The sequence below is a fragment of the Ambystoma mexicanum genome, chromosome 7q, assembly GCF_040938575.1.
Source record: "Ambystoma mexicanum isolate Mex_15411 chromosome 7q, UKY_AmexF1_1, whole genome shotgun sequence".
Classification (NCBI taxonomy): Eukaryota; Metazoa; Chordata; class Amphibia; order Caudata; family Ambystomatidae; genus Ambystoma; species Ambystoma mexicanum.
The window spans coordinates 992,874,163-992,900,112 of NC_090941.1; the positions used below are offsets into that span (position 1 = coordinate 992,874,163).

Below are 25,950 nucleotides of genomic sequence, written 5' to 3' on the forward strand. Positions count from 1 at the left end.
CCCCGGACTCAGTCGTCTCGGCAGCAAGGAAGAAGTCTAACCCCTCGTCTTCATCCTCTGTCCATCTGGTTAGCGAGGGGACAAAGTTAGATGACATGGGAAGAAAAGTAATTACTCGGCAGAGTCAACCGTCGAGACGGCCAACGCCATTGCCATCCTGGCCAGATATGACAGGGAGCTGTGGTATCAGATGGCCCCACTGCTGGAGTTCCTACCTGATGATGACAAGTAGATCGAGGTACTTTCCATCCTCCAGGCGGGGGAGGTGGCATCAGACCATACCATCACGGCAGCCCTGGACATCGGACACAGGGTTCCGACCGATGAGGGAACGGTGTCTGTCTCTGCTGTTGTGGCTGGCTGAAAGCCACCAGCTTTCGTCAGGAAGTCCAGGTGAGGTTTCTGGACATGCCTTTCGGGGACAACCTCTTTGGGAAGGCCGTAAAGTTGTTGCAGGCCATTAATACCGACACTGAGACGGCCCGTACCTTGGGCACTCTTCAACAATGCCTGTCCTTTCGTGCCTCTGGCGGGAAGTCTGGCAGATTGTCTAAGGGTTTTGGTGAAGGGTCCTCTTTGTACCGTCAACCCTCCTGGTCCACGACCCAGGAGGCCTACAGAGGCCATTCAAAGGCTTTCAGTGGAGGTGGTTGTTAGGGAGAATTCTCATTTTATGGCTAATTTCCCTTACCTATAGAGTCCCCCAGCACCTTTGCTGGATTTGAAGGGTTTTTCTGTTTACCTGCTAAGAGTGAGACTCTTTTTCCCACTCTTAGACATTTTTGCTATGTGGGTTCTACAGTATTTTTGTGTTGAATGTCTATGGGATCTTTTCTCTCACCCATAGGAACCATCTTTATGCACATGTGTCCCACAGCACCCTCCGCGCCGTGACACAGCGGTGTCGTAGCGACCCCCAAACATAGACTCCATACCCTGGAACGGACTACTGTCTCCCAGGGCATGTAAAGTCCCCATTGACTTTACTAGTCGATTTTTATGAACTTAACCAGTACACCCCATCTTAATATGGAAGTACTGGAAGGGGTTAATAGTTTTTCCCCTATGTTCATTTTCGAGAGGGTACCTTAAAGTCCCCCTCTACAAAGTTTCTGGCTGGTGGCAGTGGTTACTACCTTTTTATATTCGACCGCGAATATTTCTCTATGGGATTTTCCCATTGTTTGAGGCTACCACTTTTACTGACAGCCTCTAACATAACGCCGGTTTATTTTATTATTAACTTTACTCCGGTAGGTTTTATTTGCCAGAACTTTGATAAAACTTCTTTCTCGAGGCTTACTCCATTTTCCTAACCCAGGTCGGGGGATCCTTTGTTTGTCCTTTTGGCAGGCTTCTGCCAAGAAGCCCTCCTTTTGACGCCACTGAGTCTGGGTGGGTCTGTTTGGGAGGGGGAGTAGAACCCCCGGACAGAGTTGCCACAGCAACTCAGGTCGCACTCTAACCTGATAGGCTGGAGGGTCTCCTGCCAAGGAGACCACTCCACTGTGTGAGTGACAGCTAGGCTGTATGAATGGGTCTCTTTCTGCATAAAAGCAGGGTCCTGAGGAGTGGAAGAGGAAGACGCCGCCACTGGAACTACGGAACTGAAGGGAAGAGAAGCCAGAGACATCTTCAGCATCTACACCACCGGTGAAGCCCTGCCGGATCGTCTCACCACTTTTCTTCCACACGACGAGAGGAGATCTTCAGCGAAGGAGCCTCCTTCCCTTGAGCTGGTGGGGTCAGCCAGTTCACCTATCGCACCCTCGGACCTGCCTTGGTCGACTCAACAGTGCCCCGCACTTGAAGACCGGATAGCCAGGCAGCTATCGACCCGGACCGCGATTAAAAGGAGCGTACCTTTTAAACTTAGTTTGGCAGCACCGCGGCTGGTTTCATCCCTGGGTAGTGCAGCGACTCGAACCTTCCTCCACGACTAGAGCCTCTCTTCCTCTGTTCGACCCCTCGACCTGCAGGAACTACCAGGAACAACCGCCACCGCAGGAGCCACTTCTCCACATTTAAGGTACATTGTTCCGCCTGGCCGCCCTTTCTCCGTAGTAGCCCTAAAAGTGTTTTAAATCCTTTAACTACTTGTTGGGTCGGCCGCCCTCTCTCTTAACATTGTCTTTTGCCTTGCATCTACCTCTTCAAACGTTTTCTACTAAAGACTTGACTGCAGCTACAAGAATATTTTAGCTCCTAAGCTCTTGGTCCTGTACCACTGACTCTGGCTCAGGCCTATTGACTCTGGCTGATTTGTTAGATCTGCTCTCACTAGATTGGTTTTCAATGAGAAATGTGTTGATGCACCTAAATCTTCTAAACCCCTCTTCCTTCCTACCGTTTTAACTTGTGGAGTGCCATTTTGCGCAGTTTTCATTCACTTGTCTTTTGGTTAAAGTGTTACTGTGCATTACTTGTTTACAAAACTTCAGGGAAGTGTTGCTAGGGGGTGTCTGAAGATATTTTGGTTTCACTTGTTCTTTCGCTCCCTTCGTTTATTTGGTAGAGTGCCATTTGTAGTAGGTTTTCACTGTGCCGTTTTGCTCAGTTTTCACTATACCGGAAACTTGTCTACAATTGAATAGGGAGTTGTATATGCTTTTCTTTTGACTAAACGTAACTTACTTTATCAACTGTGATCTATGTGTTTGAACTAGATGTGTATAGAATAAATATATTCTCTTTTTGATACAAAGCTTGGGTCAGTGTTTCCTTGCTCCATAGTACTGTACTACCTATTGTGTCAACCCTGAATACTGCTCATCTCCCTCTTGGGATAAGTCTGACTGCTCAGCCACAGCTACCAACTAAATCTTTGTGGTACAGACTGATACCAAAGGTGATTTATTGCTCTCACCTGTAGTCCTAATCTGGGGTAGTGCTCCCTAAAGGAACTGCCCTGGATTCTGCATAACCGTGGCCGATGTCGCTCCCAAGGCGGCACGCAGACCCCGAAGCAAATTTGAACTGGCCTGGATGTCGAGCCCGCACCCATGCACCCCCGGTGGGAGGCTGGCTGGCGGGCTTCGTCAACGAGTGGAAGATCTCCACCAACCGACGGGTGCTGGATGCTCTCACCCACGGACACACTCTAGAGTTCCAGAAGTGTATGTGGATACCACCGGTGGCCCGGCAAGAGCAGATGATTTCTCAGCTCCTGCAAGAAATACGGGCCATGATAAGAAAAGGGGCAATGGAGCTGGTTCCAAAGCGACTGTGCGGCTCCAGAGTCTACTCCAGATACTTCTTTGTAAAGAAGACGACCGGGGGCTGGAGCCCCATTCTAGACCTGCAGCGTTTCAACAAATACCTCAAATATTCAGAATGGTCATCTTGCAGCATGTGCTCGGCCAACGATAGGAAGGAGACTTCTTGACGTTGCTGGATCTGGATGTTGCATACTTCCACATCCCCATTCACAAGAAGCATCGGAAGTTCCTGCACTTCGTAGTACAGGGATCGCACTACCAATTCAAGGCCCTCCACTTCAGACTGAAGTCGGCGCCCAGGGTGTTTACGAAGTGCCTGGCACCAGTGGCGGCCCATCTGTGTCTACAGGGGATACACGTGTACCTGTACATCGACAGGCTCATGCGGGTCAAGGGAAGTAGCCGTCGAACAAACGGGGCGGACCGTAAGGCTAATGACGGATCTGGGTTCTCCGTCAACTATCCAAAGTCCTGCTTGATACCATTGCAGAACACACTGTTCCTGGGGGCCAGGCTCAAAGCGGTCTCTTGCCTGGTGGCCCCCTCGGAAGGGAGGGTATTCGTCATGCTGGGCAAGGTGCAACAGCTGTTGGCACTAAAGACCACCACGGTGCGGACCATCAAGTCGCTGCTTGGCACGATGTCGTCTTTCTATCTGATCGGGCTCTGCAGGTTGCGGATGCCACCCCTTCAGGAATTCCTGGACGCTTAGTGAATCCAGGTGTCCGGAAGCTTCGCAGACAAAATTGCTTTTTTTAAAAAGAATTTATAACTGTTTATTTGTTGTTTTAACAACAAAACATCATAAACATAGGCATTCATCAGAAAATCACGGCAGTATTGACAATAGAGGGCGACAAGGTCCTGGGGGTGCCATGGGTACATCCGAAGAACAGATAATAGATGGCAGTTCTGGTTACGTTTTATGTCCGTGGGTAAGGAGAGGGGTGAAGAGGGGGTGAGCGGGGGGGGGGGAGGAGAGGAGGGCAGGGAGGGGATGTCTGTCAGTACACGTCCAGCCATTTCCCCCCATATCTTTTCAAATTTTCGGGGGCAGCCCCTCGCATTGTAGATGCGGCGCTCCAGAGACTGCTTTTCCTTGTGGCCATCACCTCTGCCAGGAGGGTAGGTGAAATCTAGACCCTATCTTGCAAACAAGATCAGAAACAGAAAGGTACTGCTACTGTTGTTGGTACTTGTGTGGTTATTGATTTTAACCTAGTTGTATCAACATATTGTCACAAATTATTCATTTCATTTCTATTCGTATCAATAAAATATCATGCAGAACACTGGAGCGTATCAAATAAGCCCAAAATGTGTTTTTACCTTTTATACTCAGAAATTTACATTTTAACAAAGAGAAACGCCAACAAGACTGGTACATTTAAAAATCAACTAGTGCGAAGGGAACACAATTAAAGTGAAATGATTAAGAGTGTTGTTAAAGGAGGAAGAAGACAAAGACCCAGTGCAGGTGTTGAACAAAAAGATCAAAAGACTGTTGGAAAGTGAAACTGAAATTAAATACTTATGATGGAACGATTTCATAAAATACCGACACAGAAATTGATCATCAAAACTGTCCGAATATTTTCTTTGTAGCAAAATAAATTCTTAAATTGTACAGCAAACAATTTTTCAGGCTTTAGAATGCAATCAAATAATTTTTCCTGTAGACACACATGATGAAACAGTAGAGAATCACAAATACTTAATCATTGTTATAGCTAAAGGAGCTAAATGCTTCCCTCTACTTTTAGAATATGGCCCTTTCTAGGATGCTAAAGGAATTTTGTCAACCAGGTGTTGCCTGTGTTCTTTCCAGAACCTTTGAGGGCTGAAAGGACTTTGCACTTGCTGGATGTGGCTCGTGCTCTGAAGTTCTATGTGGCATGCACAAAGAGGTTACGGAAGACGTCTCAACTATTCTTGAACTTTGGTCATGTGAACCATGGGAAGGCCTTGTCCAAGGCTTCCATCTCCAGGTGGCTCTCCGGCTGCATCACCCTCTGCCACCGGTTGGCAAACCAACCGCTACACGGCCATCCGGGAGCCCATTCCAATCGCTGCAATGACGGCCCCTGATGGACATCCTGAGGGCTGCTACGTGGAGGTCTACGCACACCTTCATGAGATTCTACTGCGTCGACGGGGATTCCAAGGAGGAGTCCATGGTCGGGAAAGCAGTGCTACGCAACCTGTTTGCTTGAAGGTGAGCCTGTTCCAGAGGTAAGGGTAATTGCTTCTGTTGAGTCTTGCCACCTCCTGTGGTTGTGTAATATTGTACTGCTATGCATTCTTTATTCATTTCATGAGCATGTGAATCCATGGCAGACCCCTTGCTGGAGAAGGAACAAGTTACTTCCCTGTAACTATTGTTCTCCAGCATGGGTCTGGCATGGATTCACATGCGATTAACCTCCGCACCCCTGCCCCCCCTCACACCCAGCTTTTCTTGGTCATACTGCCACTTTACGTGCTTACCAAATCTGAAGATGGCTGCCAGAGGAGGGCCTTAGGGAGAGTGCAGTCATTGGCTGAGGGCAGTATGACCCAGAGCTCAGTGATTGGTTTAGAGGAGAAATACAGTTTGTAAGTGAAAGTGAAACTGTTTTTTCTTTTACCGAGGATTCCCGGCCTGACGGGGAATATTCATGAGCATGTGAATCCATGCCAGACCCATGCTGAAGAACCATAGTTACAGTAAGTAACTTGTTCCATATCTTTGTTTCGTTGAGCCCAAGTTGTAATGTGTTGGTATGGGATTTTATTTGCATCACATGCTGCCCTGAGCTGCTTCAGAACAGACATTATTGGTGTGTTGCTGTTATTAAGCTGTGTATTGCAGCCATGAGTTTACTTAATGAGAGAGTCCCCTTAAAACAGGTTGGTGTGATTTCTTTGTGCATTGGAGTTGTATTGGGAAGCCATGCCCTGTTCATGCAAACATTGGCCGTGCTTATGAAGGCCAGGTCTAAAGTATATTTAAATGTAATACCCGTTTGATCATTGTTCTTCTGATTGTTTTCAGGTGGCGGAAGCTGTCGCAACTTTCTTGATCCGTCATAGGTTTACTGAACCAGTGGGAGGATTCCAGTGGTATGTAGTTCGGATTACGTGCACTGTCCTTTCTCTCAGATAATTTGAATGCATGTGCATGCTGGTCTACAAATGGCTTTAATCTTTTTTTCCCCTGGTAATGTTTAGTAGTACACCCTTTTTTCGTTGACCTCATTTACACCATAGATTTAAGACCATTCTGAAGCCAACTTCCAGTATTAAACCTTTGCTTCAATTATGAAAATTGTTGGCTAATAATTTTAAATTTTGCTAAGGTGACCAGGACACTTGTCACACTCACACCTGTTGGGTTTCCCTACTTAATGCTGGCAAAGCCTTTTTCTTTTAAGGTGCTTCTTGTTCATAATCAATTTTGCACATATGAAGAAATCCAGATTATCAAAGAATTCTGATGAGCCTAAGGTCAAAGTAGTTCAACTATTTATTCTTACATTTATTTGACCAACTTCATAGTTGGGTACTTTTAGCATAAAGTCTGCAGTGGTCTGTGTCCTTGAACTGTATATCCCAAGATGTTTTCACAGTTCATGTTAGAATCTTGCCAATACTTCTACTTTGGAACACCACTTTTTTCAGTCAGAGCCTGTATGCAGCAATCTCACCCATTGTAAAAGCAGAACTGGAATGCCCCTCAAATCACTTTTCCACTGGATTCCCAGGGTCCCCCATTAATGAGGGGAGCTTTAATTTTTTTAAATATACCATGCTCGTCTTTCATTGATGGATTTACTACCAACAAAGGAATATACATCAAAGCATACATCATTGTTAACAGATGACAGTTTCAAATGGATTGTGTACTCCAACCTATTCCTCATCTTTGACATGTAATGTCCAGCTTCGGCTGCTTCCGGAAACCTTTTCGGTAGAGGGTGCCCTGCATCGATGGTGTGGAGCTATTGTCCCTCGAAGGGCTGGCTCCGTCGATTGTGGCGTCATCTGAGGTTATAAGTAACACGCACGGCGTCCGTTGGCCTCAGTTCTGTTTTTCCGCAAACGCGTTTGCTTCGTGAGAAACTAAGCGCGCCTCCTAGTTGTGAAAGTATACTTCTCTCTTTATGGAGATGACTGCTTGTTATGTCTTCATCTACACCGTCGACACCTCGGTCTGTTTTCAAGAAATGCAAGAACTGCGGCTCGAAACTGTCCAATACCGACCCACATAGAGTGTCTGTGGTGCCTCGGCGAGGGCCATGAAATTGATAGGTGTTCCAATTGTCAATCCATGACAGGAAAGGATTTGAGGGAACGTAAGGGGGAAGCTCCAGATAGGAAAGGTTTCCAAACACCCTAAGTCCTGACCTGCTGGGTTTTCGACTGAAGAGTCGAGAGGGGACTCTCCTCGAAAGAAGGCCAAGTGCTCCAGGTCTAGGAATGGTTCCCACCACTCATCGTCTTCTTCGAAGACATCGAGGAGACGGCACCGCCAGTCGCCTTCATCAACGTTTTTGTCAGACGGATCCCCAGAGAGGGTGGCATGCCCGTCCAAAAATTCTACACCCGAAGAATGGGAAGCTTTCCGTGTAGAAATGCTGAAGATATTTCAAAACAAGGTCATGCTCCAACCCTGCCTTCTTCAGAAGCCTGAAGGAGAGGTCTCAGCCTAAAATGTGCGTGCCCTCGAGCCCGAGTAAACGGCGTGATCCTCATCGTGAACCCTCTTCGATTGGAAAAGAAATCCAAGGATCTTTTGAGACAGGGGGAGAGATCGAGATTGTCAGCGCCTTTTGAAGCCTTCCATGCCCATTGGGTCCTCGACCCCTATTAAGCCGTCAATGCCATCGACGCCACTGTCTACATAGACGCCGACCTAGTCGACGCCAGCTGAGCCAATTTTGCCAGCTCAGCCAATGGTCCCTATTGAACCTCCGAAAAAGGCGCTGATTAAGACAAAGTCAACGTATTTGACAACATCGAAGCCTCTGGGTTCTAAACCAGAGAAATACTCCTCTGACAAAAATTGGATGGGCAAGAAATGTGTTTTCTGCAGGGAGTATGGCATTGAAATCTGTCAACTCCACTTGTGCCCTTGCAAAATATTCATACACTCTGTGGGAATGTATTTCTATGGCGGCAGAGCATATTCCCAAAGGGGATGAAAGGGACAGCTTCTTAGCTGTTGCTAAGGACGGCAATGAAGCCATGTGTGAGCCCCATCAGTCTGGAGTGGGTTCTGCAGATAGCATTAGCAGGTCCATGGCTACTAGCACCGTGATGCGCAGATTTGCGTGGTTGCAGAAGTTGGGTTTTGCACCTGATGTGCAGGCTAGACTTCTCAACATGCCATTTGACGGGTCTCATCTTTTTGGCAGCAAGGCTGATGGGAGCCTTGAAGTTGCAGACCTTGGAGGTGGCAGCCAAATCTTTGGGCTCCGCTGTTAGGCAACCTCAGCCTTTTTGTCCTTGCGGACAACCTTGCAGGGGTAGATCTTTTTGCTACTACTCCTCATTTGGAAGGGCGAGAGGAATAGCCAGTCAAAGAGGCCAACGAAAATGTCCTCGTGATGGATGAGGTAGAGGTGCCAAGCCAGCCCAAGCAGCAGCCTCTTTACCATCGGCCTCTGCAACAGCTGCTTCAAAACCACTCTGAGGACTTGTCGCAACTCGCTGGTGGGGGGCAGACTGACTCAGCATCTAAAAGAATGGCGAGACATTACTTCAGATGCTTGTGCTCTGGATACAATAGCCCACGGTTACTGCCTTCCTTTTATAAAGAAGCCTCTGACCAAGCCTCTGCGGAAACACTCTTTGAGGATTCCGGATCTGCTCCTTGTACAGGAAATTTTGACCCTGCTAGAGAAGGGTGCTATAGAACCGGTGCCTGTAGCCGAGAGGAACAAGGGTTGGTATTCCCCAAATGTGTTGATTCCCAAAAAGGACAGAGGACTTAGACCCATCTTGGACTTAAGATACTTGAATAAGTTCCTCGGGAAGGACAAGTTCAAGATGGTCACTTTCTCAGATCCTTCAGGCCCTCCAACTCCAGGATTGGTTGGTTCCATTAGACCGTCAGAATGCTTATTTTCATGTACCATTACATTTCAAGCACAGGAAATACCTGAGGTTCGCAGTTGGCGGCTTGCACTTTCAATTTTGAGTCCTGCCATTCGGGTTGACCTCCGCCCGAGGGTTTTCACTAAACTGATGGCGGTGGTGGCAGCGAGTCTCGGAGGAGGGATTCACGTCTACCCCTACCTAGACAATTGGCTGATCAGGGTGCGTTCTCCCGAACAAGTACTGGATCATCTGAGCATTACCTGCCACTCTCTTCAGACTGGGCTTCTCCCGTAATTATACAAAGTCCCATATGACACCTCCCCAAAAGCTCCAATACATCAGAGCAGTGATGGGTACATCCTTGGGAAAGAGGTCCACCCAAGATGAGGGCTCAAGACATTCTTCAGATGGTGACAAAATCCCAGAATGCCCAGAAACTTCCGGCCTTCGGTTTTTTTTTTAAAATAATTTTTTTTAGGTTGCCCAGCCTTATGGCATCCTGCATTTTTCTGGTGCCACAGGCCCTCCTGAGAATGAGATCCCTTCAATGGGCTCTCAGAACACAATGGTCCCAATTCTTAGGGAAGATGTCTAACCGCCTTCAGATTCCATCCAGGGTCACAGAGGATCTTCTGTGGTGGGCCAGCGAGAGAACCCTCTTGGCAACCATGGCCGGAGATAACGGTAGTGACAGACACCTCACTCTTGGGGTGTAGAGCTCTTGCCAGCCATCCGACAGTCCGCAGTCATTGGTCTCCATCGGAGTCCAAACTACACATCAATCTTTTAGAGCTGCAGGCAATCAGACTAGTGCTGAAGGGCTTCCTGCCCTCTGTTCGGGGGAAGAATGTCCTGATCATGACGGGCAACAGAGTAGCCATGCATTATCTCAACAAGAGAGGCGGCGTATGGTCGCTACCACTATGCTGTAGAGCAGTACAAAGAAACCAGTTCACACAAGGATCCAAGGAAATAGTTATTTATGTATACACAAGGCACACAAGCAAATCTAAAAGGCAGCAACTAATTATAACATTGCATTGAAAATGGAATAAGATATATAAAAGGAAAAATAATGCAAGCAAGTAACTTTTCATATACTTTTCTTATCCAGCACACAGGGCCTCATTACGAGTTTGGCGGTTGTCGTGCATCCGCCAGTTGTGGTCGCGGGTGCTGCACAGCCCGCCAGGTCAGACCTGGCAGGCTGTCGGGCACCCGTGAGTACAACTCGTAGTTTGGAGGTACTGTGACAACGGTGCAGGTAAGCTTACCGGAACCTATGTCACTGTACCGCCAAACTCCTAATGAGGCCCAGTGACTTCAGTTAAGGTCAGAAACTGTACTTATATGTATCGCCTTTGCAAAATTCAGTTTAGGAGGGAAGTAAACGTTTAGACAGAACACATCTAGCAACTGGCAAGTAACAGTTTAAACTATCCAAGAGGGATTTAGGCAGTCGATTTCCTAACTAAAATAGTGTTCACAGTTCAGGTTTATGGAGGGACCAGCATTGCCAAAGCCAGTAGGAGCAAGATGATGAACCTTTGGGAAACCAGCAAAGTTATGATGATGATCTTTTGAATAACCAGTTAGTGGTTCTTGTAGAAAATACAAGCTCAAGAGGAACCTTCCTGATGAAACACAGGCCTGCACAGTGAAGTTGACTTCAACTCCAATTTGAAGCAAACAGCACTCCCAAGCAAAGGAGCAAGGTGTAAGGTAAGTACAACCCAATCCCCACAGTACCTGAAGAGTAAAGGTGAAAACATAGCGGTTTGCCTTCTGGATGCAACGATGAAGACCCTGATTCCTGCTCCTTGGTCTTTGTGACCAAAGGGGGGACCTTTGGTGGGCTTCTGCCTTCAGGACCTTGATCTCGCTCTTACTGCAACATGGTTCATGGCCAGCTCTGTCACAAGTTTTGATACACTCCTCCCTGAGGGCTACAAGATCCTCAGAGCCCAGGCCCACTAGTCCGGATACAAAGTGGCCCTGATCTTTGCTAAGTGGATCCCTGCTTCTATCATCCCCTCTCAGACCTATTTCTCCTTTGACTGCCTGGTCTGTAGACTCTCTCTCCCCTGGCCTCTCTCTGACTATGTCCACCATCTACAGCGCACCTAGCCAGGTCATCCTCTTCCTCTCTATATGGGCTGACCTCACTTCCTCTTACTCTAAGTTTCTCCTTCTTGGGGATCTCCCCAGACCCATCCTCTGGGCTCTTCCGCAACCTCTGCTACGCTACTCTTTCCCCTCTCCATCCTACCCTCTGGTCCAACACTCTGCCAGACACACCCTGGATGTTCTGAGCTCTTCAGACAGCCCCCTCTCTAATCCTCCTACTACTCGACTCTCCTGGACTGATTACTTTCTTCTTTCTTTTCATTTGAAACTTCCTGTCCCCTTGGCAAAGCCCCACTCAGCACTGCCACCTTTCTTTGCAGTCATTTTGACCTATGAAGCGAGTGTCAGTGGCTGCCTTTTCCCTCCACCTTCTCTCCCCCTCCTAGCCCTGCAGCTGACTCCCACTCTGACACATCCCTCTCCAACCTTCACCTTTCCATCTCTAATACTCTTGATATCATTGCCCCTGTCATGAAGATCCGCTTAACGCCTGCCACCAAGTGCAACTCTTGGTATGACTCCGACCTGGCCGCTCTGAAACGCAAGTGCAGAGTAGCTGAGCAGAAGTGGGGAGCTTCGGGGTGTGCCCTCTGACAAACTGGTCTGCCGCCTACTCCAAAGGCAATACAGACTCCATCTTCTACAAAAAGAGGGTCCATATTCAAGCCTGCATCTCTGAGGCCTTTAATATGGCCAAACATTTAAAAATCTGCAAGGAGTTGACCAATCCTACTCCAGTCTCCACCTCTTCTACACCCATCCAGGCCCTCTGCACAGCCCTGGCTTCACACTTCACCACTAAAACCCAGGACATTCGGTCCACACACTCATGTTTCTTATCTCTCTTCCTCTACCTCTCTCAGGCCCCCCTCGGCCGCCCCTTCCTCTCCTTCTCTTCTCCCTCTCTCCTGTAACACCTGATGTTTCTAGACAAGTCCCGTCTATGAAGGTGTCATCAAAACAGGTAAGCCCCTGCTCCTCCAGAACCATTATGGACAACCTTGTTTCTCTCACTCCAGCCTTGGCTGATTTCTGTAATCCCTCCTTCGCCACTGGATCCTTCCACTCTCTTCTTATGCACTCCCTTGTGCACCAACTACTAAAGCATTCTGTCGACCCCTCCTGTCTGGCTAACTATCGGCCGATTTCGATCACTCTGTTCCTGGGCAAACTTCTAGAGAGGTTGACCATCTCTCAGCTAACCCTCTACACTGAATCTGTTGGTTGTCTCCATGACCATCAGTCTGGGTTCAGAACAGCCAGAGGCACGGAAATTGCTCTCCTGAACACCCGTGAAGATCTGCTCTCTAAACTTTACTTCAGCACTCCCTCTGTTCCCATCCTCCTTGACCTTTCCTCTGCTTTTGACATGGTCAACCATGCCAACCTGATTAACCGACTTGGCTAGCCAGGGCATCATGGATCAGGCCCTGGCATGCCTGACCTTCCTCTCGGACTAACCCTCCCTGGTCGATATTGGGTCCTCTCTCTCCACATGTGGTGTCCCCCAGGGCTCTTCTCTCACCCTGGCTCTTCAATGTCTTATCTGGCCCCTTTGGCCCTCCTGATCTCTACCTTCTCTAACTTTCAGTGTTAGTCAGATGACACACAGCTCTTTCAGGCTACCCTCGGCCTCCTCCCACGCCTCGCTCATTCCCGACTTTCTATCCGCTATTCAGGCATGGTCCGCCTGCAACGATCTGTACCTTAATGCCAGTAATGCGGAGATCCTCCTCATTGGGACCCAACCTCCCGATTGTCATCTCACTCTGGCTGCCTGCCTTGGGCTCTCTACTCACCCAACTGAGGCAAAAAACCTTGGGGTCATCTTCGACTCCACTCTCTCCTTCTCCCCCCCACATCACTGACCTTGCCAAGAAGGCCCACTTCCAGCTGCACCTCCTCAGAGGTTTGCTGTCTCCAGAGCCATGGTTCTCTCTAGGCTGGACTACTGCAACACCCTCTTTCTCAATCTGCCTAACTCTACTCTCTGCAACTTCTCCAGAACAGGATCGCAAGACTTGTCCTTGGGCTCAAGCCCTGGGACTTCAGCTCTCTGCCACTCCCCCCCCTGCCCGGTCCTCCTGCACTTGCCGCCTGGGATTGCACCCTGTTGTCCCGGCCTTCCTCGCACTTACCTCATAGCCCGCTGCCCTGGTTGCACTTCCACCTCCCCCCTGCACTTCGCGTTGCCCATTTGCACCACCTGAATTTCACGAGACCTAGAAAGATCGTTTGTCTTGTCTTCCCTTTGTCCGCATCCCTTATTGCGCCTTGAAACACGTATGAATAGGCGCGTAATAAATTAAATCAATCAAGTACTCGCCAGAAGGGGTCAGCAGCAATGGATTTCACTTCAGTGGCTCTTTGTGGTTTTGGCGCCTTTTTCTTAGCACCAAGAAGAAACTTGTATCACTGGTTGGATTCTCTTCGATTACTCTGTCCTGAACGCTGGTGAGGGGACTTTTGGTGAAGAGTTCCTGCCTCTGGAGGTCCACACGGATGCCTAAAAAGTTTCAGCGAGATTCGATGTTCGCAAGACGATGCACTTGCAAATGGTCCAGTTACCCCAGGTATTGGTGGCCTGCAGCCCAGGAAAGTGGCAGGACGTCAACGGGCAGGGTGTGGCCCAAATTGAAGAAGGTTGTTAGGGAGAATTCTCAGAAATGTCCAAATTCCCTTCTACCTTAGAGACTCCATGCTCTTTTGCTGGATTTAAGGACTTTTAATTTTTATCCTGGAGAGTGAGACCTTTTTCCCCACTATCTCATGTATTTTTCTTTGATTTTGAACACTGTTTCTTTTGGTTTTGGAGTCTGACAAACTCCATAGGTATCATCTTTTTACATTGTGACACACAGCACCTTCAGTGCAGTGAAGTAGTTTAGATTTCCACAAGGTTTAAATACCTTCTCTTGGATAAACTACTGTTTCCAAGAGCAGTAAAGTGAAATTGACTTTACTTACCTTTTGTAACTTTGTAGACCCAGCACACACTATCTTACATATAGTGCGGGAGGGGTTGCTTATTACCTCCTTTGTCTACTTTCTCGTGTAACATTTTAATCTTGGCCTTTCTACAATTAATGGCTGGTGGCAGTGGTTTACTTTTTCCTACCATTGTGTGTTTACCGCGGGCTGCGTTCGCAGCTGCAGTATAGCACCCATGGGTGCCCCTTTTTATCAAAATGGTCCTGGTCGTCTTTCTTCGCCATTTCTTGTTGCAAAGGTCCTTGTTGAGTTTTACACTGCGCGCCAAACCAGGTTTGGTCCCTTTTCGTTTTCTTTGGCGAGGTTCACTGTTGAAGACCACCTCTGGCTCCAGCGTGTCTGGCAGGGCAGGAAGCAAGGGAGGTTCCCGAAACTCCCTGTGCTTAGTCTCCTTGGTTACAGGAATGCACCAGAAGTGATTGACTGGCTGGCTGTCCTTCGAGGACAGCCACCCTGCTGTGAGTGACAGCTAGGCTATGAATGAAAGGGAGAGACTGCATAAAAGGCAAGGTCTTTTGCAAGGAAGGCAGAGCTGACCACTGGACGAAGGAATCCGAAGAGGAACTTGGAAGAGAAGCTTGCTGCAACTCCTGGACCATTGGTTTGCCCGGGAAGCCCTGCTGCAGTGCTGAAGCTCTGAATTCGCCTTGACTCGAGAAGCCCTGCAAAGGACAACTTCTCCCCTTGGGTTGGTGGGACCAATCGATCCCAAAACTAACTCAATTGGAAATCCTCTCTGCTGGCTGTACTTCCATTTCTGCTGCAGGAACCGAGTGCCAGGGGACCGGAACACCAGAATCGAGTGCATCGTTTTAAAGTCCGACCCGAGCTCCAGGAAGATCCTACAGACTCCCTCAAAGCAGGACTAACAAAGACTGAGCCACAACAGAGTGCTGGACCCCAAGAAGCAAGGAAAGCCCACAAGGTATCCGAGAACTGTGGTGGTGCTATTTGCAAGAAGCTGACACCGCAAAGTGCTGTTGATCTGAACTTTGCTGCCGCAGACCGTCCCCAGACGTCCTCTCTCTTATCCCCATGACTGAGGCCAAGGAACAGGATCTGCCATACTGCAACAGGAACAGAAGCCAGCTGGAACCAATTTCTTCAAACGTAAGGTACTGTGAACTAAGGGGTACTTACCTCTTGTTGTGTAGCTTGCTTGCACTCAGTTGAGACTTGCATTTGCTGCCTTTTGCAGAGTTGGTTGCAGCTTAGCCCTCGCAATTCTCCCAGCTTGTGGCCCAACAGTGATTTCTTTTTCAACAAAAACTCTTAACATTTTGCAAAACTTTTTACTTAACTTCAAGAAGTGCCTCAGCTCCCCTAGACTTCGCTCAATTGGCTGTCCTGGCTCCCTGAAGACTCTTCTAACCTCTGACTTTGTGTTTTAAGTATCCCTCCAAAATGTCATACATAACTGACTTGTATAGCTGGGAAAGATAAAACCTACAATGCATTGGGGGGTTCAAAAGTGCTTACCTGTTTGAGAAACTTGTTGACCATTGTTTCCCTCCCTACCCTCTTTTTCTTCTTGACATCAAATTCAGTATTGCTTTAAATGTACCAGTGATATATCGATGTCAAAAGTGTCCTTCCTAGTGAAGTGGCCTGAGGTTGGTTGGGGGGGGAGGGGTGTGTGTGTGTGTGTTTGTGTGTGTGTGCCAGCCATCCCCAAAGGCTATCTACTGATTTATTTAAACTGAGTGTGTATTTTGAAGTATATTTAGGTGTTACATGTTTGCTCCCTTCTAAAGAAAGGCTTATTTTAAAACGGACTGTCAAATTAATAAATAATTGTTTAATCAGGAAACCTGTAAGTGTTATTTGGATACTTGTCACTGTGAAGCTCTGTTGCAACCCTAGAGCTCAGATTGACCCCTCTTGAGATAAGCCTAACTGCTCGGTCACTCTACCAACTTGTGTAGTACAGACTTAAACCAAAGGTTGGGTTCCTATTACCAAGGCTGGTGCAGTCTCCCACAGTGTTACTGCATACAATCATGCCTAACAAAGGTCTTGAGGCTAGTTGGTCTCACCAGCCCAAGGAAGGAAGTTGTGCTTGGTGGAGGCTTCACAGTGGATTTTGGCACCATCGGGGCCTTAAGCGGCGTCTGCGCAGTCTACTGTAGTGTCTCGACGGCCGAAATATTACTTTAGATTGCCCAGTCGCAGGCCGCTGCTGTGTTTGCGGGGACGGCTGCCGATCAGAACAACCAGCGGACCCCGCCGAAGCATTTGATGGGTCCGTTAGCGCTTTGGAAAGCTCCGACTGTGCTGCCGAAGCAGAACCTTGGGCTATGTTTTTAGTGTTTGAATCTTGTGCGCCCATGTCGCTGGGTTTCTTCCCCATAGCATGACTCGCAACGTGCCTGTCGGGGTCAGGGATGGATGCTGTGGATCGAGAACTCTCCGCCGTTAGGTCAATGGCCTCCGAAACAGAGCCCTGGTCATAGCTCGTCCCTTCATCACACTCGGCGGTTCGGACGAAGGAGTCTACAAGCCGCCTCGTTGTGGTTGAGGGGAAGACAGTTGTTGCACCGACGGTGCTTGTCTTTTCAGATATTTGGCCCTACATGAGGGGCAAAATCTAAATGGCGTCTTGGCCATAGCGCAAGACAGGTACAGCGATGACAAAACCCAGGGAACAAAGACGGTGAAAGAGGAAAGGCATACTTGAAAGAATATGTCCACCCGACCCCACTCTCCCTACTGTAAGGGCCGGCCAGAAGGCCCGACCACGTGGACGGCAGCGCCTCCGGATCAACAAGGCGTTGAAATTCTGCAGCAGTCTTCGGCGTTGCACAGGATTCAGCCGTCGAAGTGACTTAAGGGAATAAACGACCAAAGTCGCTAATTATAACAGTAATGCAATCTCTTTTTAAGAGCTACGCATTAGGGCGACCAGTTATCTGGGTGGAAAAAAACGATCTGAGGGACCTCGACGCCGGAGGGATCTTGGGTACACTACACGTCACGTTAAGGATAGTGTTAAAGTCACGCCCATGTAGACGTCCCCTTTCGATCCTCGAAAGACAAGATGCAATACTCTGCGGTTACCACTGGATGTCGGACTATATGCACAGCATGTGAATCTAAGCCGTTACAACCATCAGAATAGCTATTACGGTGAGTAATGCATGTCTTACCGCCTGTCACTGGGCACCATCCATGTGGTGTTTGTACTGCATGTCCATTTACAAACAAGATGTTGAGTTTGTCTGTTGACAAAACATGGATATTAACTACGCAGACCAATTGTAAATCCAAACAGGTTATATATCTGGGTTCTGATGCTTGTGAAGCTGCTTAGAATTACATGCTTTGCATGTAGCTAGACATCTAGTTGTTGTTGTGGAGTATTGCATCTTTTTTCAAAGATGGAAAAGGGTCATCGACATGGGTGTGTCTGTAACACGATCACTATTGTGATGCGTAGTGTAGCCATGATCCCTCAGGCATTGAGGACCCCCAGATTGTTTTTTTCTGCAATACTGGTCAGTTGCTTTAATGCAGAGCTTGTGTTAAGGAGATTTATTACTACATTCATCACGTCTTTGGAGCATCCTTTCGAAGATTTCATTAGCCGTTTTATGTTTCCCATCCTGCAAACCTAGGATTGACTTCTCGATGTTTGGCGACAGCCCATACCATCAGGTTTCGGCCTTTACTGTAGTGAGAGTGGGGATCCTTATTTTCGACATTACTCTTTAGAGAAGGCTTTTTCTTTCTTTCCCCTCTTCTTTCCCTTGTCTGGTTGCTCTTTTTCCACTTAATAATGGAGAGAATTCATTTAAGTTTTGCCCTTCCTTTGATAGGAACCTTCCGTGGAGGGACACTGATGAGTGCAATAACTGCTTACCTCATGACCATGATTAGCAGCGTTGCAAGGCCTGCTGACTCGTCAAACCTAAGACAATTAAAGAAAAGCATTGAAAGTGGTGGGCGGCCTACACCATGCAGCTCAAATCCCGTTCCCTCACTGGTGCCGTCGCATTGGACAAGGACCCCTCCAGCATCCACGGCTCCAGTTCGGAGGCCGAAAACACTGTTGTGGTGTCAGCTGATTCCTGTGTCGAATGCACTGCTATGGGGAGACCACCCACTGGCAACAGGGGCACACATACTCGCACCACCAAGGAAAACGCACAACCCCTCCGCTTCCTTTTATGATGCCATCTAAAAGGCCCATGGCACCCGCAGGCCCGTCGAAATCTTTGCTGGGGCTTGGTAAACCTTCCTGTGTTCGACCCTCTGTGCCCCTGCATGTGACGCATGATACCCAGTCTTCCACTCCACAGGGTGCATCCCCTAAAGTTTCAGCGCCTGTTTCCAACACATCAAAACACGCTTCTTTAAGTAAAACTCACCCTAAGTTAAGGGGAAAAGCACACCAAGGGCCTTCCTCCACTAGGCCGTCCATGGTTCTGGTCCCCAGACATCCTCTTTACCTCCAGGCTATACCTAGGCCTCCTCTCCATTGTCACAGTCCCTACAAGGGCCTAAAGGCCATATTCAGGAATATTTAGTTTTCCCACTTTCAGGAACTCCAACTACCTGCTCCTGTACTAGGGAAAGGTTTGAGGAGTATATGGACAATATCTGAGTTCATTGGTTTTTCTGCAGGATTTGACAAGCTTATTCACAAATGATCTCATGCCTTCAAGGAGGACCCTAGGCCCTGTAAATGTCTCCTTGGCTGATCCATCTGAAGATATTATTCAGGGCGATCAGTATGATCAAGATAAAGATGTTTTATGTTGCGGACTAAGATGTGTCCCAGGATCCTGTCTCTCATGACCTGGACTCTTGGCTTAATACAGATGACCAGGGGTGCCAGGCCTTATGAGGCAGAGCATGACAATATTTTTTGTAACGCCACTCCTGTCAGCCAGCCCACGGAGGCTTCCACTATTGACAACCAGCTACTCTTCAATAACATTCTTAAGAATGCATCAGACCAGTTCCAAATTGTTACTTGGGAAGCAGTTCCAGTCAGTCGGGCAATACCCCTTCTCACCTCCATTAACAAGTGTATTGGCCCTTCTTTACTTCGGCTCTCCCTTACTCGGGCAGTGAACCCGCACGTTAAAATGTTTCGACCCACACCCTCTGAACCCCTCTATATTCAGCGACACTCCATTTCGGACTCCCTGGTGGTCACCACAACCAGTGCACAAGCATTCCCTTATCTTCGGCTGAGGCTCCTCCTAATAGACTGTAAAAAAACACTGCACCTTGGGCAAAAGATTCACTTCTGCAGCTTCTATTATCTGCATTGCCAATAACACCACTCTGCTTACCAGCTTCAGTGATGTCCAGTTGGGTTCGGTACCAGTAGCACCACCCTGGACCGCGACCCCAAAGTGGCCATTGAAGCCCTGCAGCTGTGCTGACCCAGTTTTTGTTTTAACTGGGAAGACCCATACAGGACGACTTCCTCCCTTGGGCCGGTGGGACCGACTACCCTTAAGACGAGCATCAGTTTGGCGCAACCCCCGACTTGCTGTGACTTTACAAGGCTGCAGAATCCCTGCCCAGGGAGCTCTGACCATTGTCGAGTGCATGGCCTTCGGAAGTGCGAATCCGGCCAAAACTTTGTGGGCATCAGGACTCCACAGAAGCCGGAAATCTTCATCCAGAGTCCCCTCACCAGGACTGATGCATCATGTAACTTCTAACATGAGCTATCCGTTGTTCTTTGATGCTGCGAAAAAGGCACCAAAACCACAAAGGCCGCTGAACCAAGGAGAATCCATTGCTGCAGAGCCCTTCTCTCGAGTGCTGCCGCAGAAGTCTGCCAGACGTCCTACCTTTCATCACCACGACCCAGGAACAAGGGTCTTGTACACTACAACAGGAAGGCATCTAGCTGGAACAAATTCTTCAGTTCATGGATACTGTGGGGCTTGGGGGTACATAAACATGTTGCCAATTGTGGTGCTTCCTAGCTTGTGAAGTGCTATTTTACTCTTTGGAGTTGACCTCAACCCACTTGCAATGGCCGTTCAGCTTGTGCTTCTTCAAGGTGGCTCCTCTCGAGCTTTTGTGATTTTTTTTTTTTTCTTTTTTTTTTCTTTTTTTTTTTTCTTTTTTTTTTTTCTATTTGAACTATTGACTTTTCTCAAAACCTTTCTAAGTAGAGAGCATCAGAACTTTGAACTAGTCCATTAACTGTGGCTCTCCTGGCTCCCTAAAATCCCCCTTCTGAACCTATTGGCTTTGGCAGTGCGTGTTCCCTTACAGGTTTTAATTGTTGAACACTATTATTGCTGGGATAATAGACTGCCTTCATCCATCTGGGAGAATCTAGCTGTTTTTCAAGTACAAAATATGTTGTGATCGAACTATAACCTTTCCCTCCTTATAACTCAATACTGTAATGGTGATCACGAATAAGTGTTATTACTGACCTCAAATGACATCACAAAATGTGCTGGAAAATGCGTAACATATGAAAAGTTACTCACCTGCCTTATTGCTCTTGTTAAAATTGAATCCTAACGTTTGGATTAATGTTATTAGTAGTAGCTGCTTTTTAAAGATTGTCTAAATCCTTGTGTGTTCATATAAATATTTATACTATAACTTTGTGTGTAAGTGTTTACTTGGATACCTGTATTTACTGTTTTGATTGTACATCTCTACAGCTCACATTACCCCTCTAAACGCAAACTCCAAGCAATCTGGAGGCACTCACCTTCAGCTGAGAATAAAACTCTACTTACCAACTTTGCTAACAAATACAAGAAAGAAATAATCCAAACAAAAAAATACATTCAGTGAGAGAATTAGTAAAGCTAACTCTAATTCTAAAGAACTTTTCTCCATCCTTCAGGAAATGGAAAACCCAATAGCTCCCACGGACAATTTCCCCAAGGACAAACAATAGTGCACTAGCATCCAAAATGCATTAGCAAATAAAATAATTCTACAGTCCAGAATCGCAAAGAAGGCCACCTTGAGCTCCACAGGAACTCAGACCACCCCTCTGACAGATACCAACATTTCCATACTGGAAACTGAAAAGGTTATTTTGTCTCTGAAACCATCGAACTGCCAGGGTAACAGTTGCCTGGCACAAGTAATTAAGGACGCAGCTAGAGATTTGGCACCCTTCATCTCAAAGCTAATTAATGTCTCCTTTAGATCAAGCATTGTGCCCTCTAACCTCAAAGAATCATGGGTACTGCCTCTCCTCAAAAAACAAACCCTTGAACCAGCTATCCCCACTAATTATAGGCCCATTACTACAGTCCCATTCCTCCTTAAAATCATTGACAGAGTAGCCTACCTCCAGATCCAAAATTACCTGGAGACGAACCGACTACTAGAATCACGCCAATCTGGATTCAGACCACAACATGGTACTGAAACGGCCTTAATTGACCTTAATTGACCTTAAGACACAAATCGACGAGTTGAAGGATAAAGGTAAAACAGCTATGCTCCTCCTCCTCAACCTGGTTGACCATGCAGTGTTATGCAAGCATCGAGCGTCTGCCGCCCATTTCTCAAGGGAAGCTGTAGCCTGGGTACAATCCTTCCTAGCCAACCGTACGATGAGTGTTCTCCCCCTTAGCTTCAGCGGACCCAACACAAATCACCTGTGTTGTTCCACAAGGTTCATGTGTCTCCCCTACAATGTACAACATCTTCACTAAGCCACTCTTCGACAAACTTGACAGATTGGGGGTAACTTATACGAATTATGCGGACGACACGCGGATCCTCATACCACTATCTGTCAACTTTGTCGCAGACACAGCTCTAGTAAACAAGATTTACCTCCTCATTCAGGCATGGATGGCCTCCCACGGCCTCTGCCTGAATTGCGACAAAACGGAGATACTGATCCTGGGCTCCGACTCTAACCTCAAAAAACTCAGCCCTAGTTACATGCCTTTAATATAGATGGTAATGTAATCAAGGTGGTAACCGAGGTAAAAACACTAGGTTTCTACCTTGATTCCACACTATCTCTCAAAAAACAAGTCAACTCTTTGGCCTCATCTACAGCCTACACCTGCAAATTAATCGGGGCCTGTAGACCCTACCTTTCCAAAACTAACTATCACTCTAGCCAACGCCTTAATAATATCTAAATTAGATTATTGCAATGCCATATATGCAGGTGCCAATAAAACTATCATAAACAAAATGCAAATACTACAGAACCAATGCTCTTAGAGCAGCCTTGGACATATCCCGAAGAGAGCATATATTACTAATATCAGGAAAGACCACCACTGGCTAAAAATTAGTGACAGAATTCTCCTCAAGACGCTTTCTATCACCTACAAAGGACTGAACAATACCGCGCCACCATATATCTCGGCTAGATTGACTAGAAAATCTTCCAGTCACCACACCATCTTCTGCTAGAAATCCCCAGATTCAGACTCACAAATCGGGCAGTGCGAGCTTCCCTGTTAGAGCTGCCCGTGCCTGGAACGCACTCCCTTCTGCACTAAGAGATGATCAGCCCTACTCCAGATTCAGATGTAAAGTGAAAAGTTGGCTCTGGACTAACGACACCTACCAAACTGTTCCCCGGCATTAGACACTGGATTTCTGCATGTAAATACCTTGAAACCTGTACTACCTGAAACCTGTACTATAGACTAGTGTGATGTGATGTACGGACAGCTCGTATATTTGTACTGTAAATACTGTAATAACATGTAATACATTCACTGTATGAAACCAAGCTTAAGTATTCTTGTTACCACTGTGCCCGGCGACCCTAGGGTTTTGAGCGCATTATCAAATAATAAACTAAACCAAGATAAGCCTGGCTGCTCAGTCACACTACCAACTTGTGTATTGCAGGCCTATATTAAAAGATAGTTACCTAATACCAAGAGTTAAGTCTTGTAAAGTCCCACACCACTTGCTGGACTCTACAGATTCTTACCGAACAGACATATTTTACATAAACAAGCAGGGAGGTAATTGCTCTCCAGGGCTCTCCAAACTCTCGCAAAGCATTTGGAAGTGAACACTCAAACACATGTTCCTCCTGTCACACCACTTTCAAGGGGAACCCTATCTTCTTGCAGATGTGCTCAGCACAGATGTTCAGCTACCCATAGAACACAAGTGGCATTTACACTTACACATTTCGCATAGCGTTTTTGCAGAATGGGGGCATCCAGACGTCAACCTCTTTGCAACACTGGAGAATGAACAATGCCCAGACTACGCCTCAAGGTATCTCCAAAAGATATCCAAGGAGAACAGTCTCTGGATGAAATGGTCAGGGAAGATTTGCTTATTCCCCCTCACCCCCCGCCACCGCACCGAAACACTTCGCAGGATGATTCACAAGATGCACCAGGAACAAGTTACACTAATCCTGATGGCACCAATGTAAGCTCGTCAGACGTGGTTCTCACATCTCATGAGAATGTCACTTTGACCTCCAATGAAGCTACCTTGCCCCTACAACATGCTGTCCTCAAACTCCACTTAGCTGAATGGCTCCTGAAGTCATAGCCTGGCCATCTCCAACTGCCCCAAAGGTGTTTGGACATTCTTAAAGGGTCACGAAAACCAAATACCAGAGACTCTTATTCTAGTAAGTGAAACGTTTTGTCATTTGGTGTGGTACTTGTTAGATAAGATGTTAATGTCTATGATAAATCTTCCTGACCTGTGTCAACCTCAGAACTTTTTTGCTTTGACTAGGTAACTAATTTACCTTGTCCTTAGGTGAAGGGGAATCTTTTTCCCCTCGCCTAGTCTTTTACTCATTTTATGGGTGACCTTTTTATGTCTCTCAATAGTGTATGGTGGAAGTTATAGTTTCCTGCAACTTTTGTGCTTAGGCTGGGTTGCCAAAATGGGCCCCCTGTTAATTTCTCTTTCATGTACTTGAGTGAACTACAGTTTCCAATTAGTAAAGAGGGATTTTCATCCCCCTTTTTATTTTATATAGTGAGTCAGCACACCCCACCTTATGTGGAGTGCTGAGGGATATACAATGTATCCCCTTTCTTACTTGTAACATTTTCGTTACACTTGCAAGTTTGCTTGGATGGCTGGTGGCAGTGGTTTTAACTGACTTTGTCATTTTTACTCGCAGGCTGTTAGTTCGGCCTTGGTAAAGTACAGAAGGGCCACAGTTTTTCTAAAATGGTGGGCTCCTTCTTTTATCGCCATTTCTTGCTTGCTTGTAGTCTGAGGTCTTCCCATGCCATTCCAGGCGGGAATCCTTTGTATTCCCCGCCAAGCCTCTGAGAAGGCAGGAAGTGAGGGAGGAGTCCAAAACTCTGCAGTCCTTTGTCTTCCACATTGCCTGAAAGGAGCCCAGTTACAGGGGTGGGTGTGTGTGTGTGTGGGGGGGGGGGGGGGCTGGCTGTCCTGATTTGGACGGCAAGATTGCCCCTTTCTGTAAACTGCAGGGAGAGAGTGCAGAGGTTGTGCTGTAGTTCCTGATAAAAACTACGAACCTGGAAGCTGCTGACAAGTCGACCACTAGAGCTGAACCTAAAGAGGTAGATGAAGAAACAGCGGCTGTAGTGATTTCCAGCGACCGCAGTGCTTGCTGTGTAACCAGAGCCTGCTGTATCCCTTCCAATCAACCTGGGGATCCCGAAAAGGACACCATCAACCCAGAGCTTGGTGAGATCCACTAGACTCAAGACCAGCATTTTGAGCCATCCCACCTTGTGCGGCGACCTTGCGGGGCTGCAATACCCTGGGACCTCAAGCCGTTGTGCAGTTCATGGTCTTCCGAATCGAGCTGACACTTTGGTGGCCTCCTCCTGGCTTACCAGAGACACAATTTAAGTCCTTGAAGTCCCCTCAGAGTGCTGGACCAGATTAAAGATGAACATCCAACCAGCGGTATTCAGTCTACTCCTAGCTCCTGAAAAGGGCGCCAAACCCACAGAGCCGCATCCAGCCACGAAGAAACTCTTGCATGGAGCCTTCTCCATTGATGCCTGCTGCAAAATCCCTTCCAAAGTCTGGTGTTCCATTTGCATGACAATGGAATCTATTGACCAGGTTTTTGGCTGCAGATCCTGATTTGTTCCTGCTACAACTCTTCTGTGCTGAGGTACTCTGTTGTCTGCGGTATTTACTCGCCTTACGCCTTTTGTGATTCCTGTGTAGCTTTGAGGTGTTTCTTGGGATTGGAAGTCCTCTCATCCAGTTCACCCAGGCCCACTGCTGGAATCCTCCTAGGGTGTCTTCACAGAAGTCCCTGGATCCTACCTAACTGAAGTGAAATACTTACTCGTTTGAAGAGACTTCCTCAGGAATTGCAACTGAACCCTATCTCACCCTTCCTACAGCTGGCACCTAAACCAGTAGGGTCCCTCTTCGGCCTCTGAGTGTACTCGTGCAGTAGACTAGGGAAGGACTGGGTAAGAAAGGGATTCTGCCTTGAAAAGTAGAACACGTGTTTAAAAGTTACTTGCTTGTGAAAGTTATTGGTTGGTAACTGACCCTCGGAGAGTGAACAGTTACAAAAGTTCTTACTTTTGTGTTCTGTCATTCTGAAAAGTATATGTAAGGTTATTTTACT

The 25,950-nt window shown here is 47.3% G+C and overlaps 1 protein-coding gene across 1 annotated transcript in view; it reads left to right on the forward strand.

Moving 5' to 3' along the window:
- PPME1 (protein phosphatase methylesterase 1) overlaps window positions 1–25,950 on the forward strand; it is a 491,485-nt gene that overhangs the window by 398,850 nt on the left and 66,685 nt on the right. The window contains exon 13 of the mRNA XM_069640139.1: window positions 6,253–6,320. Coding sequence (XP_069496240.1) covers window positions 6,253–6,320 — 68 coding nt within the window. The remainder of the gene's footprint in view (window positions 1–6,252; window positions 6,321–25,950) is intronic.